The 20072-nt window shown below is 32.1% G+C and overlaps 2 protein-coding genes and 1 pseudogene across 2 annotated transcripts; 2 read left to right on the top strand and 1 right to left on the bottom strand.

Annotated features, from left to right (window-relative positions):
• The first annotated feature begins 1307 nt into the window (after positions 1-1307).
• Positions 1308-2957, top strand: LOC118057834 (delta(8)-fatty-acid desaturase 2). The gene has a single exon (XM_035070555.1). It carries the CDS (start codon positions 1471-1473, stop codon positions 2812-2814), a length of 1344 nt encoding a protein of 447 aa, XP_034926446.1. The 5' UTR covers positions 1308-1470; the 3' UTR covers positions 2815-2957.
• A 5538-nt stretch (positions 2958-8495) lies between these two features.
• LOC118057821 (hevamine-A-like) lies at positions 8496-19719 on the bottom strand (annotated as a pseudogene).
• LOC118057823 (delta(8)-fatty-acid desaturase 2) lies at positions 13460-15320 on the top strand. The gene has a single exon (XM_035070541.2). The coding sequence runs from the start codon at positions 13707-13709 to the stop codon at positions 15048-15050; it is 1344 nt and encodes a 447-aa protein (XP_034926432.1). The 5' UTR covers positions 13460-13706; the 3' UTR covers positions 15051-15320.
• Positions 19720-20072: the final 353 nt, after the last annotated feature.

Genomic DNA, 20072 nt, shown 5'->3' with positions numbered 1-20072 from the left:
TCGATTGCGATTACCAAACCCGAATTCTTCAAAACCAACGGTTGCTAGATATTTGATTATTCGTGTTTAGCAGATTTTTACCTGCTGAGCTAATTAAAGTTACCGTTTCACCGCTAGTTTCGTTGTAAGAAAAGAAAAGGAAAAAAAAAAAAAAAATCTAAACCTCTCCTCGTTGTTGCGCAGAAACTGATATAAAAACATCTCTAGAGGACTGTTTGTTTGTTGAAAAATAGTTTTTTTTGAAAAGTAAATTTCAAGAAAAGTAAATTTTGAGAAAGAATTTTTCGATGTTTAGTAGTGTAATGAAAAATAAGTTGAAAAACAATTTTCAGTGTTTGGTTATATCATGGAAAATGAGCTGGAAAATAACTTATTAATATTTTATTTTTTTCAAGTTTATTAAAATAACGAGGAACAAATCTTACAAATTAAAAGGTTGAATGAGAATGAAATTGAAAAAAAAATATAGTTTCATAAATTATCTCAAATAAAATAAATAATAATCAAAATAATAGAGATCAAATCTAAAAAATTAAAAAAAAATGAAAGATGAAGAAATTCAAATAATAATAATCAACATTTCATAAATTATTTCAAATAAAATAAGTAACAATCAAAATAATAAGGATCAAATTTGATAAATAAAAAATTTCAATAAAAAAATGATAAGAAAAAAGTAAATAACAATTATAAAAATAAAAACCAAAGTGAATATAAAAATAAAATTTTAAAAGATAAAATTGAAAAATAAATATTCAAAACAAAATATAAAAAGTAATCAAAAGTTTAAGAATCAAATTTGATATAATCAGCAAATAATGACATTTCTAAATTTTTCATAACTTCTGAAAAGTGTTTTCCTTCCAAATTTTTCAGGAAAACACTTTCCTGAGCTAAATTTTTCTTTTACTGAAAAGTGTTTTCCGTTGACCATCTTTCCTACTAGCAAACAAATACAAGAAAGTTTGGAAATTGATTTTTCAGAAACTACTTTTCGGAAAACAAACACAGCAAAGGGAAAACACTTTCCTGAAAAGCAAGCCAAATTTTTCTTTGTCTAAAAAGTGTTTTCCGTTGACCGGAAAATATTTTTAGTTGACCAGAAAATGTTTTCCGTTGACTGGAAAGTGTTTTTCGTTAATCAGAAAGTATTTTTTGTTAATCAACTTTTTTAATGGCAAATAAACATAAAAAAATTTTTAAAAATAATTTTTCATAAATTACTTTTCAAAAAACATACATGCATCGTGAAACCAGAAACTGATATAAAACCACCCCCAGAGGCCACATAGCTAAGAAGTAATTAAAGAAGAGAGCGGCAGCCCAAAAAAGAGAGAGATCAAATACAGATCGAATTCCCTGTTAACGGGATTGTTTCCCTAAACGGAAACAGGCATTCTTTGATTTGTTTTGGTTTCTTTTTATGCATCCATATCAAACTCCCTTTAAGCTTCTTGTTTCCTGAGCTCAATGGAGGGCGACGAAAAGTACATTACAGGCGTAGACCTGAAGCAACACAACAAGGAGGGAGACTTGTGGATCTCTATCCAGGGAAAGGTTTATAATGTCTCTGATTGGGCTCATGAGCATCCAGGTGGAGATGTACCTCTCCTGAATCAGGCAGGCCAAGACGTTACTGATGCATTTATTGCCTACCATCCTGGAACAGCATGGCAATATCTTGACAAGTTCTTTACAGGGTATTATCTCAAAGATTTAAAGGTGTCAGAGACGTCCAAGGATTACAGGAGGCTTGCTTCAGAGTTTGCGAAACTGGGTTTGTTTGAAAAGAAAGGACATATTACCATGTATGCCCTCGCATCTATTGCATTGATGTTTTGCGTTGTTCTTTATGGTGTTTTGTGTTGCCAGAGTGTTTGGGCTCATTTAGGATCTGCTTTGGTGTTGGGTTTTCTTTGGATTCAAAGTTCCTATATTGGTCATGATTCGGGGCATTACCAAGTAATGAAGAGTCGTGGTTATAACAAATTTGCTCAATTTGTTTCTGGGAATTGCCTCACAGGCATTAGCATGGCTTGGTGGAAATGGACCCACAATGCACACCATCTTGCCTGCAACAGCCTTGATTATGATCCTGATCTTCAACACATACCATTCTTTGCGGTAAATTCGACTTTTTTTAATTCGATAAAGTCTTGCTTTTATGGAACGTACTTGGATTTTGATCCTGTGGCAAGGTTTTTTGTGAGTTACCAACATTGGACTTTTTATCCAGTAATGTTTGTTGCCAGGGTCAATTTGTATTTACAAACATTCTTGCTACTGTTTTCAAAGAGAAAATTCCCAGACAGGGCTTCGAACATCTTGGGAATCCTCATCTTTTGGACTTGGTTCCCTCTACTTGTTTCTTGTCTCCCCAATTGGCCTGAGATGGTGATGTACGTGCTTGCAAGCTTTGCTGTTACCGCAATTCAACACGTTCAGTTGTGTTTGAGTCATTTTGCGGCCGATGTTTACACTGGACCTCCAAAAGGGAATGATTGGTTTGAGAAACAGACAGGGGGTACTTTGGATATTTCGTGCTCATCTTGGATGGATTGGTTTTACGGTGGTTTGCAGTTTCAGCTTGAGCATCACTTGTTTCCAAGGATGCCAAGAGGCCAACTGAGAAGGGTTTCACCGTTGGTACAGGATCTATGCAAGAAGCACAATTTGTCTTACCGGAGCTTGTCCTTCTGGGAAGCCAATGTGTGGACAATCAGGAGACTCAGGAACGTTGCCCAGCAGGCTAGGGATCTGTCCAACCCCGTCCCTAAAAATATGTTGTGGGAAGCTGTTAATACTCATGGATGAAAGTCTACATTTCTTGAAGGCTTGTCAAGATTCAATAATGATGAAAGCCCACCCATCTTGAAGGCTTATCATCAGCAATCATTTTATTTTCTTATTTAATTTTGATTGCTCTGGTCTTTTACTTATTTTGCTTCGTCGTTTAATTTGGACCTCCATTGACAGAGGTTGTATGTGGTATCGGCGTGTTTGATCACGCTTTTATAAAAGTCATTGCAATGGGATTATACGATGAGAGTATTTGTTTGCGTTGTCACGTCTATGTTTTATTTAAAACACAGATATAACAATGTTTGATAAAAAAAAAAAACATAAGTTATTATTTATGAGTCTCACCAAATTACATGTTTGACATGCTCGAAAACGAAAGCAGGTCCTACCTGCTTCTTGCGGCCGCACCATGCTGCACTGTTTGATGAACAGTGCATCATCCCTTCACAATAGCACTGTTCATTAAAGTGAACAATGCGAGTGAATTTTAATTCACTTAACGTGAACAATGTTTTTTTTTTAATGTCTTTTTTTTTGAAAAAATAGTTAACATATATATATTTTTTAAATTGTAATTTTTATTTAAAAAAAAATTAGTTTAAGGTAAATTAAATTTATTCATAGTATAATCTCAATTTTATTCCTGATAATATTTTATCTAATTTTTTTTATATATAAAGTATGATTTATTTCACGATGTAGTAACAATAGTTAAATTTACAATATTTAAATTAAAAACAGAAATATTAATATATATTTTTTAAAATTATTTTATAACCTCAATTTCAAAAGCATTCTTAACCAAACACATTAAATTATTTTTTATTTAACCTCAATTTCAATCACAGTTTTAATCAAATACTTATTTTTTTTTCAAACCAATCTCAACTAAAAGTATTTTTTATAAAATAATTTTTTTCAAATCACAACTATAATAACTAAAACTGATGCAAACGATATATATATTGTTGAGATTCAATATATATATATATATATATATATATATATATATATATATATATTTAAATTCAACTGCTTGATGCAAAATTTAAATTAAATTCAACGTGTCCTTAGGTCTATTTATATTACTGCAATCTTGTCCATGAAAAAATGACTGCTAAATTACTCAATAGAATTTATCTGAAATGTAAATGAGAGCTTCTGCTTCAAAAGAATTTACAAGTAACTATTCCAAATTTTTTCCAGAGGAACGTGCAAATCATTCATCCAGATTAATTTTGAGAGGCAGATCATTTAACATAGCAGAACAGGAGAGGGATATAGAAGAGACATAATTTCCTTGCAATCTGATACTATTTACTTGCATCTTGTGCAATGCTTCTCCAGATTCTCTCAAAACCAAAATATGGAGGTCACAAATTCTCACCTCCTGTATATTTAATTTGATTTGATTTCTTTGTTTTTACATATTCCGCCTGAAGAAAACTCAACAGGCATATATGACAGTGTCTTGTCTCAATAAATTATACTGTTTTGAAGCTGGCTCTACAGTAAAGAATGATCGGTGAACTTTGACAATGGTTTCAGAATTTTGTTATTAATTAACTAGAGAATAATTGATTCTTGTTTTTCTAAATAACAATGAAGGTGGGGCACAATGCAATGGTTTGAAATTTGCAAGTAAATTTTCTTCCTTTTGTTATACTTTTAAAGAGAAAAATAGACGTTGGCTAATGGATACAAAAAAAAAAAAAAAAAGACAATGGTCAAAAGATACAAAACAAAAAAAAAACATTGGCCAACTAAAAAACATATTTTATTCACTTTTAGTTTTTTCTACAGGAAAATATAGAAATGACACTTCAAAACAAGAATAGCTATTTTAACTATTCATATAATTTACTTGTTGGAATGGTTAAAAGCAAAAACTATAAAAGATAAAAGTATAGTTTTTTAACTATTTTTTTTTTTTTTTTTAACTTTTTCATTGGATATGCTATTACAAATATAAAATTCCATGCAAGCTAAAACAGACACTTAATTTGAAGTTTATTGAGTTTTCGAATTATGATATTCCTATATTTCAACTTGTATTTAATTTGAAACTAGAAGTTAGATTTTCCTTCAGTCTCTTAGATTTTCCTTCACAATCTCCTATCTTGCTTGCTTAGGGGTACTTGAAGATCAAAAGCTTCATATCCTATATCATAACCGCACAGAATCCAATGCTGTCCATCGTGTTAAAAGGGGCCTTGGATTGTGCTGTGAGAATACCTATATATCATTCCTTAATCTCCCAATTCTTTGTCCTAATCCTTAACATTAAACTGTCAGGGCGCGCTAATTGCTTCCGTTGTTTACTGAAGGCGTCCCATTGGCATTTTATTTCCATTACAATTAACGCAAGAAATATATTCATTTCAATGCTAGATTACTAATGACCACACAGAAGACGAGGTTGGCTCCAAGAAGTTTCCGAACAAAGATTTTTTTTTTTAATATTTTTACCAAATTCACATCCAAATCTTTGTCAAATCATCACGTTACACCAACACCATAGCGTTGCTTCTTTGGCATTTACGATGTTCCGATGTTTGGTTGAGGCTTCTCACATTATCACCGTGTCACAGTGAAAAGAAAGCAAAAGCGGGGTGTGGAAGCAGGGTATGGGCATCGAGGAGCTGCAGTTGAGGACACCTTCTTACCTTGCATGCTGTATGCTGAAAGGAACCTTACAAGATCATCCCATGGTAGGTTTGTTCCTCCTTCGATGTCAGAGTCAATCCCATCAAGAACGGTAGGGCCAAGTGGGATGAGTGTTTGGTATTGTTGTTATGTTTGTGGTTGGGATTTTAAGAAAATAATTTAATAAAAATCATTTTTAATTCAAGTTAGTTTAATAAATTTAAGTGTTTGGTTAAAATAATAATTAAAATTGAGATTGAACAAAAAATAATTTCATATGTTTGGTTAATATTTTTTTATATTTAGATTTGATTGTGAAATTACTTAAAAGAATATATATATATATATATATATATATATATATATATATATATATATATGATTGCAAAATATTGTAGTTTTATAATTATAATTACATAACAAAATGAATAATTTTTGTACATTATGTTTTTTTTTTATTATCTCATCAAACTATTTGTAATTTCATTGCGTACAAAATCCATACGTGAAGGCCTTTGCGATCTTTGACTATCTAAGTGAACTACAATATCTTGTAAAAAAATCATTCGGAATAAAATTAGGATTGCGAACATATTTAACAAAAACCACATCATCTTGCGATCTCTTTCTAAAATAGTTATGTAGTGCCATTGATGCAACTATGATCTCAACTTGCGTTTTATATGGATAAGTAGACATGTTTTGCAAAATTCTTCATCTCTTCTTCCATACTCCAAAAAAACACTCTATGACATTACATAGTGATGAGTGTGTATGATTAAACACTTCTTCCTGACCACTTGGTTGTCCACGAAGCCTAAAATCTTGTAAGTGACACCTCTCGTCTTTATAGGGATCTAAATACTCATACTTATTGGGATATCCAATATCAACCAAATAGTATTTTCCTACAAATAAGAACAACATGCTAATTTTTTTCAATAACTATAAAAGAATATTATCTAACTTCAATTATCAGCTCTTTAATTTATATCAAATCACAACATTCCGGTAGTTTTGGAAACTTTATACTATTACTGTCAATAGCCTTAGAAAAATACGTATATCGTGTGCGCTACCTTTCCATCCTACCCACATAATATGAATTGCATGTCAAAACTATAAGCAATCACGATGTTTTGTGTTGGTACACATTTTCTTTCAATAAATGAAATTTGATTATCAGATGATATGCAGACACGAACATGTGTGCCATCAATTGCACCGACACAATTCTACAAAAAAAATAAATAATGTAAGTAATTAGGAAAATTAATAAAATAATTGATATTCATTTAAACAACATAAAAAAAAATTAGGTCTTACCTTGAAATATTGCATATATCTTAGATTCATTGCAATTTCTCTTGGGGTGTTGGTAAATTATCGATTTACTGGTTTTATGACTTCTACAACAAACAAACATAATGATTTAAGGACTTCTTTTATACATCTACTAAAAGTTTCATCTAAATGTTGAAATCTCTGCTGCACTTCTCTATTTGACGCCCCTACTACTATTATATATAGAAACATTATCACCTTTTTAATAACGCTCATTCTTCTTGAAGGTTTTAAGCCATAATGTGTTTCTAAATCATTACACAGACTTAACAGAGTCCATCCTAAACATGTTAACATATTGTTTCCAATAATCTCTTAAAATTTCATTCAACCAACGCATCCATGTATTATATGAAACAATACATGGTTTTTTATGCATAAAATTAATATAATACATGTTTACAGCTCTAGTCGTGCATATAATTAATTTATTCATATCAAATTGTCTCCTTCAAAAAAATTCACCATCATCATCACTTTTATCGTTACCATCATCATCATCATCATTACTGTCACCATCGTTGTCGTTGTCGTCGCCATTGTCGTTTCCATCATCGATTTATATCCAACCAAATACTATAAAATCACTTTCATCGTCATCTCATTTGTCATTGTCATGGTTTATATCTAACCAAATACTATAAAATCGTGTTCTAACATAACCTCACCGGTAGCCGTAACGCCAAACATCTTTGAAGAGTGCCCCCTAAGAAATTGTTCTAAGGGTAAGCTGTTACTTGCTTTGTTTTCTCTTTTGAGGTAAGATAGTTTTAATTTGAAATTTGAACATACCTCTATAATTTTATATTAGTCGTAGCCATTTATCAATAATGCTCTAATATCATATTAAAAAATCATTTCAATTCAAACATTTAAATTTTTAGATGATACTCGAATAATAATTTTATATTACTATTTAACATCCTCCTACGAAAAGCACCACCTTGATGCCTTATGCTTGACATGATTTTATGTTGGAGCTTAATTTTGTGCATCCATTATTGTATGGATAGCAATGGCCAGCAAGGTTAATCATGGGAGTCTGACCGTTCCAAAAGTCAACAGGAAAGATAGGTTCACATAGTCGTAGTTTCCTGTGGCAAAAGTCTCCGCCAAGGTGCCCTCGTTTCCTTTCTGACCCCATTAGATTGCTATCCACCAGCTTCTGAGCCAACCAGTATTGTCAGAATTAAACGATAAGAGGAATGTTAATGAGATTGCTGACCTTTGATGCCATCTACTTATCAAGAATGCAAGTGTTTGGCGAGTCACTCACTAGTCACTACAGTACTTTTTCAAGATTTGCCGTGTTGGTGCTTAAACTGTTCTCAAAAAAGCTTATCGTTTATAGTGGAAATTAACCGAATCCAACACGATGGCCACAAACTTGTTCTACTGTGGAAGAGTGCGTAGCTTAGCAGTCACTTTGTTGCTTCCAGTACGCTGTTGAACGGAGCTGGATGGAGGCATGTAGCTTATTTGAAGACAACAGGTTTTCTCATGTTCAAATATCAATCGTAATGGTCGATGAACTCTCCTTATGCGTTGTCTGCTGTTTTGTGGTCGTATGTACTTGTCTTCTTAACCTTTTGCACATTGTGACCATAAAATAATGACTAGCCAGGCCCCATTTGTACGAATGAGTTCGGTAGCTGAATCATCTTTAATGAATTTCATTGGCTACCACTACTATGGTCTTTGACAGAATATGTGATGGATAAACCAGCAAACTTCAGAGACTATTTTCACATCTGCCGACAAGTAAAAATAACTAGTGGGTTCTTATTTTTCAAAAGATGTTTGTCAGCTCCTTAAGGAATTGGGATTGAAGCTTGTTCCTGCCACATCGGTATCGATATTTAATTTGAGCATTATGTGATAAATCAGCTAATAACCGGAAGGTTAAGTGAACAAATAAGGAAAACTCGAGAAGTTAAAAGAAAAATCAGTAACATAGATATCTAATTTGAGCGACAAGGGTCGTCCATTTTTGTGATCTTGATCTTCTTTTACAATTTCAGTTTTTTCTGCAATGGTGTCAATATTTGGATCCAAAGCATAATGCCTTCTTGTATATTCTGCTTCAGTTTGAACGTTATCAAAGGAATTGTTAAGAATTATGAAACCATGAAGAGAGATGCTTCAAAGAAACTAGATACATATGTAGAAGATAGATCAGCATATATGGAAATACAACTCATACCCATCACACAAAACGGCCACGCAGAATTGACAGAAATTTGAGATCAGACATCATTTTTAATCGAAGAACTGTATCCACTTTGATCATCGTAGTACTTGGACCACAGCATCACGCCTCCATACCTGGAAGAGTCCTTAATGGATGGAAGCACGTTTGATGTGAGATCAGGGACAGGAATAAAGCCACTGCCTGCTGCCTCGGGAGATGCAGGTAAGCCCAAGAAAATCTTGCTGGCTGGAATGGCTGAAGTCCGTTGTTTCCATGCGTCCTGAAGATTGGTGACCTCACCAGAAGCATATTGACAGGGAGGGTTGTTGTAGAATTGGACCCAGACATAATCGAAAAGACCGGTTTTGAGGGCATTTCCCACCCAAGCATCAGGGAATGGGCACCGCGGAGCTGCCGTTGGGTGCACCCTTTGACCTTTCTTGCTATATGCTGACAGGTACCTTGCAAGGTCATCCCAAATGTATTTTTTTATTTGTATTATTTAAATTAGTTGATTTTATTAAACTTAGTTAAGTCGATATCCCAAATCTTATTTTTTTTTAAAAAAGATACTTGCATTACCTTAATATTTTTTTATATTAAAAAAGTTTCAAGTCCATCAAGAGCTTTTGTAAAGTAATAACAATAATAAATACTTAACATGTTTTTTTTTTTTTTTTTAATTTGAATGTCCAGGCCAGTTTGGGCGCACCTCGATTAATCCCACGGGCCCTGAAGTTAACGACCATGTAAGCTTCTAATGACCATCATATGAGCAATCACAGGATTCGAACCCGAAATCACAAAAAGAGCAAACCTCTTAGTTCCAATCTCTTACCATGTTGTATGAGTATATGTTTGGCTTTAACGGTCATCCTGTCAAGGGTGGTTTGTTTTCGATGCTATGATGCTGTGCCCCTTTCGATGCTATCAGGTTAACTCGAGTTGATTCAAATGTTTTATATTATTGTTTTAGTTAATTATTAAACATTGAGTTGTTTAATAATTTAGCTTCGTAATTTTATTCAGTTTGCTTTTGAAGAACTTCATGAGTTTTTTTACATTGTCAATTTTTCTTGCTGTTATATTTATTATCATTGTATTTTTTTATTTGTATTATTTAAATTAGTTGATTTTATTAAACTTAGTTAAATCAATGACCCAAATCTTATTTTTTTTTTAAAAAAACACTTGCATTACCTTAATATTTTTTTATATTAAAAAAATTTCAAGTCAGTCAAGAGCCTCTATAGAGTAATAACAATAATAAACACTTAACATGTTGTGTGAGTGTGTGTTTGGCTTTAACGGTTATCCTGTCAAGGGTGATTTGTATTAGATGCGAACGTGTTTGGCACTGCATTTCAAAAATATTTTTGAAAAAATTTGAATTGTTTTTTACTTTAAATTAATATGTTTTTGATATTTTCAAATCATTTTGATATACTAATCTCAAAAATAATTTTTTAAAAATAAATAAAATATTATTAACATAGTTTTTTTTAAGTAAAAAACACTTTAAAAAAATCCACAACTATATTTACAAATATAAAAGATGCTGTGTCCCTTTTGCCTATCGTGGAGGGGTAATGAGCCGTGACGACGTGCATGATTTCTCACATGAACAGCAGAGGGTGGAAGGTTTGGAAGCCATGTTTTGTTTTCTAAAGAAGTAGGATGTTAGAATAAATTTAGAAAAAGCATGTGAAGCAAAATTTATTGAAATTAGTTACCCGTTTAATTAATTGGAAGTTGATTAAAAAGGCAGAAAAAAAAGGAAATGGAAAACAGTGCCTACAAGGAAAAACTTTACGTACAGTCAAAGCATTTTTGTTATGATTATATTCGCTGACATTGCCGGCTAGCTGAGCTGTTTTTACCTTTTTAAAGGCACCGTGTGATTTTTCGGTCTAATTTTAAAAACTTTTATTTTTTAAAAAAATTTAAATGAATTTTCTTATTATTTTAATATTCTAATATAAAAACAAAAAAAGTAATCAAAATCTCCCAAGGTTAGATCTTTTTTTCCATAAATGTTTTTCCTAGAATAAATCCCATCGATACAAAACATAATTTTTTTTATGGCTGTAATTGATGTGAATAAAAACTTTATTATTTTATTATTGAAATCCAACTATTTTTTTTATCTTTTTTTAATCGGGAATTTAAAAAACCAGAGAAATAAAGTGTTATATCAAAATTAGATTTTAAAAATTTAAAGGACTGAAAAGATAAATTAAAAAAGTAAAAGGATGAAAATAAACATTTCTACGCATACCTTGAAATCAATACCCATTTTACTTGTATTTTTCACTTCAATTTTTTATCTTTTAATTTTGTTATTCCTGAATAATTTAACTTAAATTGGCCTTAAATCAGTGTTTCATAGCGAGGGTGCTACGGGGGAAACACCACATTTTCTAAAATAATAATAAAATAACTGTGGTGTTAAGATTTACCTGTGATGTTCGGATGTTAACAACTTACGAATTACTAGTAATCAAGGCCTCCCCCTTGTGATGATTCCAAACCATCATGGTTTCCCCACCCTAAGCAGTAGGTTCGGGGGTAATCAGTAAGAAGGAGGGAGCCCTCTCCCGACATTCCCGAAGCCTACTATCATCTCACCCCTATATTCGAGCCTGAGGACTCAACTAGACAGCTAGGTGAAATAAATGTGGGCCTGTTTGTAATTATATTTCAAGATTTTTTTTAAAAAAAATATATTAAAATAATATTTTTTATTTTAAAATTTATTTTTAACATTACGACATCAAAACCATTCAAATTTAAAAACACAGCCCTCAACAGGCTTGAACTGAAATACGGGGGTTCATATCTGGCTTATATAAATTTTATGTTTATAAATGTAATTGTGATTATTTTTAAAAATATTTTTTATTTATAAATATATTAAAATATTATTTTTTATTTTTTAAAATTAGCAGGTAAAAATGATTTAAAAATAAAAAAAATATTAATTTAAAATAAAAAAATAAAAAAAATTTAATTTTTTTTAAAATATTTTTAAAACATTAAAACAAACATGAACCCTCCAAAAATATTTTAAAAAGAAACATGTAAAAAGATCTTAGTTTGAGGACTCAACTAGGTGAAATAGCCAAATAAATATCTTAATTTAGTATGTGGCTCGGCTTCAATGGGAATCTGGCGAGACTAGCTCATATCGCTTTTCAAAGGACATCCCTCCTTGGATTTTTTTGGAAGAAACATATAAAAGGATATTACAACATGATTAAACATTTTTGAGCCTTTTCGATTTATATTTTAAATTCTCTTACATTAGCCATTTAATCACGATCAACCTTATAAACATCATGATGACATTCGTGTCATCAATGATTATCTTCTTTTATTTGATTTTATATACCAAATCGGATATTAAATCTTTAAAGGTTTAGTTAATATATATATATATATATCAATAATAGGGATAAAATAAAAAAAATATTTGAAATTATATTACAATGAGATGGAAAACCACTATTCACTGTACAAGTGAAACCACCTCTAATTTTACAAGACCTCAAAATTTATGCTTTCATGATAAGTTGTTTTTTAAAAGATTTTTTTTATATATAAATATTTTAAAATAATATATATTTTTTTATTTTTTAAAATTTATTTTTTACATAACTATAGATTTTAACCCTTTATTTGTTGAAGGGGATGTTTTGTTTAAAAATACATAAAAATAATTACTTTTAATTATTTGTTTGTTGAAGGGGGTGTAAAGAAAATTATTTTCATGTATTTTTAAACCAAACATCCCCTTCAACAAATAAAGTGTTAAAATCAAGGGATAGAATTATTATTATTTTTTCAAAAAGAACTACTCTGGGATTTCTTAAAGCCTCCTTTAACCATTCATCTAACAACTTAAATTTCGCAAGTACTACCAGTCATAGCTAAATACTATCACAAAATCCAATTATTTATATATACATGACAACTAGCAAATTTAAAAGATTCTTTGCCATTAGACCCTTCAAAGTCTCGGAAATTATAAAAACAGATTTGAAAATGAATAATACTATTTAATTGTCCAGGCTCGGTTTACCAATAAGATTATATTAGATTATTATAGCGCATTTAATATTATTAGTTTTTGGTTACAAGAAAAAAATCATCCTTGTGACTGGCCTTCACCTAACGGCGCTTGTATCACTCACTGTCTCTGCCCCTCCCATAACCCACGATTGACGCAGTCACCGCTCCCCAAAATATCGTTGAGATAATAATTAAAAAGAAAACAATTAAATCTACCCTGTAAGGGCGTCCACGTAACATTCTCTCAGCCGTCGATTGCGACTACCAAACCCGAATTCTTCAAAACTAACGGTTGCTAGATATTTGATTATTCGTGTTTAGCAGATTTTTACCTGCTGAGCTAATTAAAGTTACCGTTTCACCGCTAGTTTCGTTGTAAGAAAAGAACAGAAAAAAAAATCTAAACCTCTCCTCTTTTTGCGCAGAAACTGAAAATAAAACCACCCCCAGAGGCCACATAGCTAAGAAGTAAAGAAGAGAGCGGCAGCCCAAAAAAGAGCTAAAACTGAGAGAGAGAGAGATCAAATACAGATCGAAATCCCTGTTAATGGGATTGTTTCCCTAAACGGAAACAGGCGTTCTTTGATTTGTTTTGGTTTCTTTTTAGGCATCCATATCAAAGTCCCTTTAAGCTTCTTGTTTCCTGAGTTCAATGGACGGCGACAAAAAGTACATTACAGGCGAAGAGCTTAAGCAACACAACAAGGAGGGAGACTTGTGGATCTCTATCCAGGGAAAGGTTTATAATGTCTCTGATTGGGCTCATGAGCATCCAGGCGGAGATGTACCTCTCCTGAATCTGGCAGGCCAAGACGTTACCGATGCATTTATTGCCTACCATCCTGGAACAGCATGGCAATATCTTGACAAGTTCTTTACAGGGTATTATCTCAAAGATTTCAAGGTGTCAGAGACGTCCAAGGATTACAGGAGGCTTGCTTCAGAGTTTGCGAAACTGGGTTTGTTTGAAAAGAAAGGACATATTACCATGTATGCCCTCGCATCTATTGCATTGATGTTTTGCGTTGTTCTTTATGGTGTTTTGTGTTGCCAGAGTGTTTGGGCTCATTTAGGATCTGCTTTGGTGTTGGGTTTTCTTTGGATTCAAAGTGCCTATATTGGTCATGATTCGGGGCATTACCAGGTAATGAAGAGTCGTGGTTATAACAAATTTGCTCAATTTGTTGCTGGGAATTCCCTCACAGGCATTAGCATTGCTTGGTGGAAATGGACCCACAATGCACACCATCTTGCCTGCAACAGTCTTGATTATGATCCTGATCTTCAACACATACCAGTCTTTGCGGTAAATTCGACTTTTTTTAATTCGATAAAGTCTTGCTTTTATGGAAGGTACTTGGATTTTGATCCTGTGGCAAGGTTTTTTGTGAGTTACCAACATTGGACTTTTTATCCAGTAATGTGTGTTGCCAGGGTCAATTTGTATTTACAAACATTCTTGCTATTGTTTTCAAAGAGAAAATTCCCAGATAGAGCTTTGAACATCTTGGGAATCCTCATCTTTTGGACTTGGTTCCCTCTACTTGTTTCTTGTCTCCCTAATTGGCCTGAGAGGGTGATGTTTGTGCTTGCAAGCTTTGCTGTTACTGCAATTCAACACGTTCAATTTTGTTTGAATCATTTTGCGGCCGATGTTTACACTGGACCTCCAAAAGGGAATGATTGGTTTGAGAAACAGACAGGTGGGACTTTGGATATTTCGTGCTCATCTTGGATGGATTGGTTTTACGGTGGTTTGCAGTTTCAGCTTGAGCACCACTTGTTTCCAAGGATGCCAAGAGGCCAACTGAGAAGGGTTTCACCGTTGGTACAGGATCTATGCAAGAAGCACAATTTGTCTTACCGGAGCTTGTCCTTCTGGGAAGCCAATGTGTGGACAATCAGGAGACTCAGGAACGTTGCCCAGCAGGCTAGGGATCTGTCCAACCCCGTCCCTAAAAATATGTTGTGGGAAGCTGTTAATACTCATGGATGAAAGTCTACATTTCTTGAAGGCTTGTCAAGATTCAATAATGATGAAAGCCCACCTATCTTGGAGGCTTATCATCAGCAATCATTTTATTTACTTATTTAATTTTGATTTCTCTGGTCTTTTACTTATTTTGCTTCGTCGTTTAATTGGGAATTTTCTTTTCTTTTTTTCTCCTGAATTTTGACCTCCATTGACAGAGGTTGTATTTGGTATCGGCGTATTTGATCACGCTTATTATAAAAGTCATTGCAATGGGATTATTTTTCTTGTTTAGCTGCTGTATAAATTTTACATATTCATTAGTCAGAAGGAAATGCTTTCCCTTCTCTTCTTTCTTTGTTTCTTATAGGGTTGCATGATTCTATGATGAAGTGAAAGAATATAACAAAATAGAAAGTCTCAATATGATGAATATTTTACAAGCTTAACTCGTTCAAACTGATGCAAACGATATATATACTGTTGAGATTCAATATATATATATATTTTTAAATTCAACTGCTTAATGCAAAATTTAAATTAAATTCAACGTGTCCTTAGGTCTATTTATATTACTGCAATCTTGTCCATGAAAAAATGACTGCTAAATTACTCAATAGAATTTATCTGAAATGTAAATGAGAGCTTCTGCTTCAGAAGAATTTACAAGTAACTATTCCAAATTTTTTCCAGAGGAACGTGCAAATCATTCATCCAGATTAATTTTTATAGGCAGATCATTTAACATAGCAGAACAGGAGAGGGATATAGAAGAGACATAATTTCCTTGCAATCTGATACTATTTACTTGCATCTTGTGCAATGCTTCTCCAGATTCTCTCAAAACCAAAATATGGAGGTCACAAATTCTCACCTCCTGTATATTTAGGCTGTGTTTGATTGCAGGAAAGTGAATTCCTGGAATTCACTTTCCTGCTTTTCCAGTGTTTGGCAACAACAAGAAAAAAAGTCAATGGAAAATGAATTCAGTCAATGGAAAATAAATCAGTGTTGCCAAAGGAAAGTGTTTTCCTTTATTAAACAAAGGAAAACACTTTCCGACAGTGGCCAGTGCTGAAAAACAGCCATTTTCTCTTAATTGTTCATGTTAATTGCACTGTTCAATGAATAGTGCAATTAACATGAACAGTGTATTGCGTACACTGTTTGCTGAAAAATAGTGAACAGTGCAGTTCTCTTGCACTGTTCACTTGCCTGTAGGATTCTTTTTTTTTTTTTTTTTTTAAGTGTGCTATTTTTTTTAACATTAAAAATAAATAGTTTAGAGTAAATTTTAAACTTTAATATTTTATCCAATTTTATTACATGCTAAAAATATTATTAAAACTATAGTTTTTGTCAGATATATTTCGTACTTAATGGAATTATAAATAGTTTCATGGAATAGTAAAAAACATTTCACAAGCTTATTTCTCTATAATATGATATGATATATATAATTATATTTTATAAAATAAGCTATGTATGAATATAGAATATAATAAAAAAAATTCATCATTATACATTTTAGATTTCATTTTTTTTTATTGTAAGTGATTAAATATTTTATATTAGATATTATATATATATATATATATATTAGATAAATTTGAAAAAAAAATTAATTCATTAATAAATTATTTTCCAGTTCATTTTCCATAATACAACCAAACACTGGAAAGTGTTTTCCAGTTCATTTTCCATAACACTACCAAACATCGGAAAATACTTTCCCAGAATTCACTTTCCAGGAATTCACTTTCCCCGGAATTCACTTTCCAAAAGGAATTCACTTTCCTGCAAACAAACGGAGCCTTAATTTGATTTGATTTCTTTGTTTTTACATATTCCGCCTGGAGAAAACTGAACAGGCATATGACAGTGTCTTGTCTCAATAAATTAATACTGTTTTGAATCTGGCTTTACAGTCCAGAATGATTGGTGAACTTTGACAATGGTTTCAAACTTGAGATGACTTCATTTCAATGCTAGATTACTAATGACCACACATAAGACGAGGTTGGCTCCAAGAAGTTTCCGAAAAAAGATTTTTTTTTTTATTACCAAATTCACATCCAAATCTTTGTCAAATCATCACGTTTCATCAACACCATAGCGTTGCTTCTTTGGCATTTACGATGTTCCGATGTTTGGTTGAGGCTTCTCACATTATCACCGTGTCACAGTGAAAAGAAAGCAAAAGCGGAGTGTGGAAGCAGGATATGCTGGAAGGAACCTTACAAGATCATCCCATGGTAGGTTGGTTCCTCCTTCGATGTCAGAGTCAATCCCATCAAGAACAGTAGGGCCAGGTGGGATGAGTGTTTGGTATTGTTGTTAAGTTTGTGGTCTTGATTTCAAAAAAAAAAAAAAATTTAATAAAAATTATTTTTAGTTAAAGTTTGTTTAATAAATTTAAGTGTTTGATTAAAATTATGATTGAAATTGAGGTTGAATAAAAAATAATTTCATGTTTGATTAATATGCTTTTTATATTGAGATTTGATTGTGAAATTACTTAAAAGGACATGCATCCATATATATATGATTGCAAAATATTGTAGATTTATAATTATGATTACATAATGAAATGAATAATTTTTGTTCATTATGTTTTTCTTTTATTATCCCATCAAACTATTTGTAATTTTATCATGTATAAAATCCATATGTTAAGGCCTTTGTGATCTTTGATTATCTGAGTGAACTATGATATCTTGTAAAAAATCATTTGAAATAAAATTGGGATTGCGATCATATTCAACAAAAACCACATCATCTTGCGATTCCCTTTTAATATAGTTATGTAGTGTCATTGATGCAATTATAATCTCAACTTGCATTTTATATGGATAATCAAACATGTTTTGCAAAAATCTTCATCTCTTCTTCCATACTCTAAAAAAACACTCTATCACATTACGTAATGATGACTGTGTATGATTAAACACTTCTTCATGACCACTTGATTGTCCACGAAGCCTAAAATCTTGTAAGTGATACCTCTTGTCTTTATTGAGATCTAAATACTCATATTCATTGGGATATCTAACAATAACCAAATAGTATTTTCCTACAAATAAGAACAACATGCTAATTTTTTTCAATAACTATAAAAGAATATTATCTAACTTTAATTATTAGCTCTTCAATTTATATCAAATCACAACCTTCCAGTAGTTTTGGAAACTTTATACTATTACTGTCAATGGCCTTAGAAAAATACGTGTATCGTGTGCGTTGTCTTCCCATCCAGCCCACATAAACATGAACTGCATGTCAAAACTATAAGCAGTTATGATGTTTTGTGTTGGTACACATTTTCTTTCAATAAATGAAATTTGATTATTAGATTATATGTAGGCACGAACATGTGTGCCATCAATTGCACTGACACAATTCTACAAAAAAAATAATAATGTAAGTAATTAGGAAAATTAATAAAATAATTGATATTCATTTAAACAACATAAAAAAAATTAGGTCTTACCTTGTAATATGACATATATCTTAGATTCATTGCAATTTCTCTTGGGGTGTTGGTAAATTATCGATTTACTAGTTTTATGACTTCTACAACAAACAAACATAATGATTTAAGGACTTTTTTTATACATCTACTAACAGTTTCATCTAAATGTTGAAATCTCTGTTGCACTTCCCAATTTGACTCCCCTGCTACTATTATATATAGAAACATTATCACCTTTTTAATAACGCTCATTCTTCTTGAAGGTTTTAAGCCATAATGTGTTCCTAAATCATTACATAGACTTAACATAGTCCATCCTAAACATGTTAACATATTGTTTCTAATAACCTCTTAAAATTTCTTTCAACCAACGCATTCATGTATTGTATGACACAATACATTGTTTTTTATGCACATAATTAATATAATACATGTTTACAGCTCTAGTCGTGTATATAATTAATTTATTCATATCAAATTGTCTCCTTTAAAAAAATTCATCATCGTCACTTTTATCGTTACCATCATCATCATCATTACTGTCACTATCATTGTCGTCGTCGTCGCCATTGTCGTTTCCATCATCGGTTTATATCTAACCAAATACTATAAAATCACTTTCATCGTCGTCTCATTAGTTATTGTCATGGTTTATATCTAACCAAATATTATAAAATTGTGTTTTAACATAACCTCACCGACAACCACAACGCCTAACATCTTTGAAGAGTGCCCCTTAAGAAGTTGTTCTAAGGGTAAACTGCTACTTGCTTTACTTCCTCTTTTGAGGTAAGATAGTTTTAATTTGAAATTTGAACATACCTCTATAATTTTATATTACTCGTGGCCACTTATCAATAATGTTCTAATATCATATTAAAAAATCATTTTAATTCAAACATTTAAATTTTTAGATGATACTCTAATAATAATCTTATATTACTATTTAACATCGTCCTACGAGAAGCACCACCTTGATACCTTATGCTTGACATGATTTTATGTTGGAGCATAATTTTGTGCATCCATTATTGTATGGATAGCAATGGCCAGCAAGGTTAATCATGGGAGTCTGACCGTTTCCAAAAGGCAATAGGAAAGATAGGTTCACATAGTCGTAGTTTCCTGTGGCAAAAGTCTCCGCCAAGGTGCCCTCGTTTCCTTTCTGACCCCATTAGATTGCTATCCACCAGCTTCTGAACCAACCAGTATTGTCAGAATTAAACGATAAGAGGAATGTTAATGAGATTGCTGACCTTTGATGCCATCTACTCATCAAGAATGCTGGTGTTTGGTGAGTCACTCACTATTCATTACAGTACCTTTTCAAGATTTGCCGTGTTGTTGCTTAAACTGTACTCAAAAGCTTATCGTTTATAGTGGAAATTAACCGAATCCAACACGATGGCCACAAACTTGTTCTATTGTGGAAGAGTGCGTGGCTTAGCAGTCACTTTGTTGCTTCCAGCACGCTGTTGAACGGAGCTGGATGGAGGCATGTAGCTTATTTGAAGACAACAGGTTTTCTCATGTTCAAATATCAATCGTAATGGTCGATGAACTCTCCTTATGCG

The sequence above is a fragment of the Populus alba genome, chromosome 2 (genome assembly GCF_005239225.2).
Source record: "Populus alba chromosome 2, ASM523922v2, whole genome shotgun sequence".
Classification (NCBI taxonomy): Eukaryota; Viridiplantae; Streptophyta; class Magnoliopsida; order Malpighiales; family Salicaceae; genus Populus; species Populus alba.
The sequence above is the reverse complement of the archived record's forward strand: the minus strand, read 5'-3'. Positions and strand labels throughout refer to the sequence as shown.

What these genes read in the sequence shown, in the direction of transcription:
- LOC118057834 (XM_035070555.1), top strand. Translation starts at nt 1,471, where the DNA reads ATGGAGGGCGACGAAAAGTACATTACAGGCGTAGACCTGAAGCAACAC.
- LOC118057823 (XM_035070541.2), top strand. Translation starts at nt 13,707, where the DNA reads ATGGACGGCGACAAAAAGTACATTACAGGCGAAGAGCTTAAGCAACAC.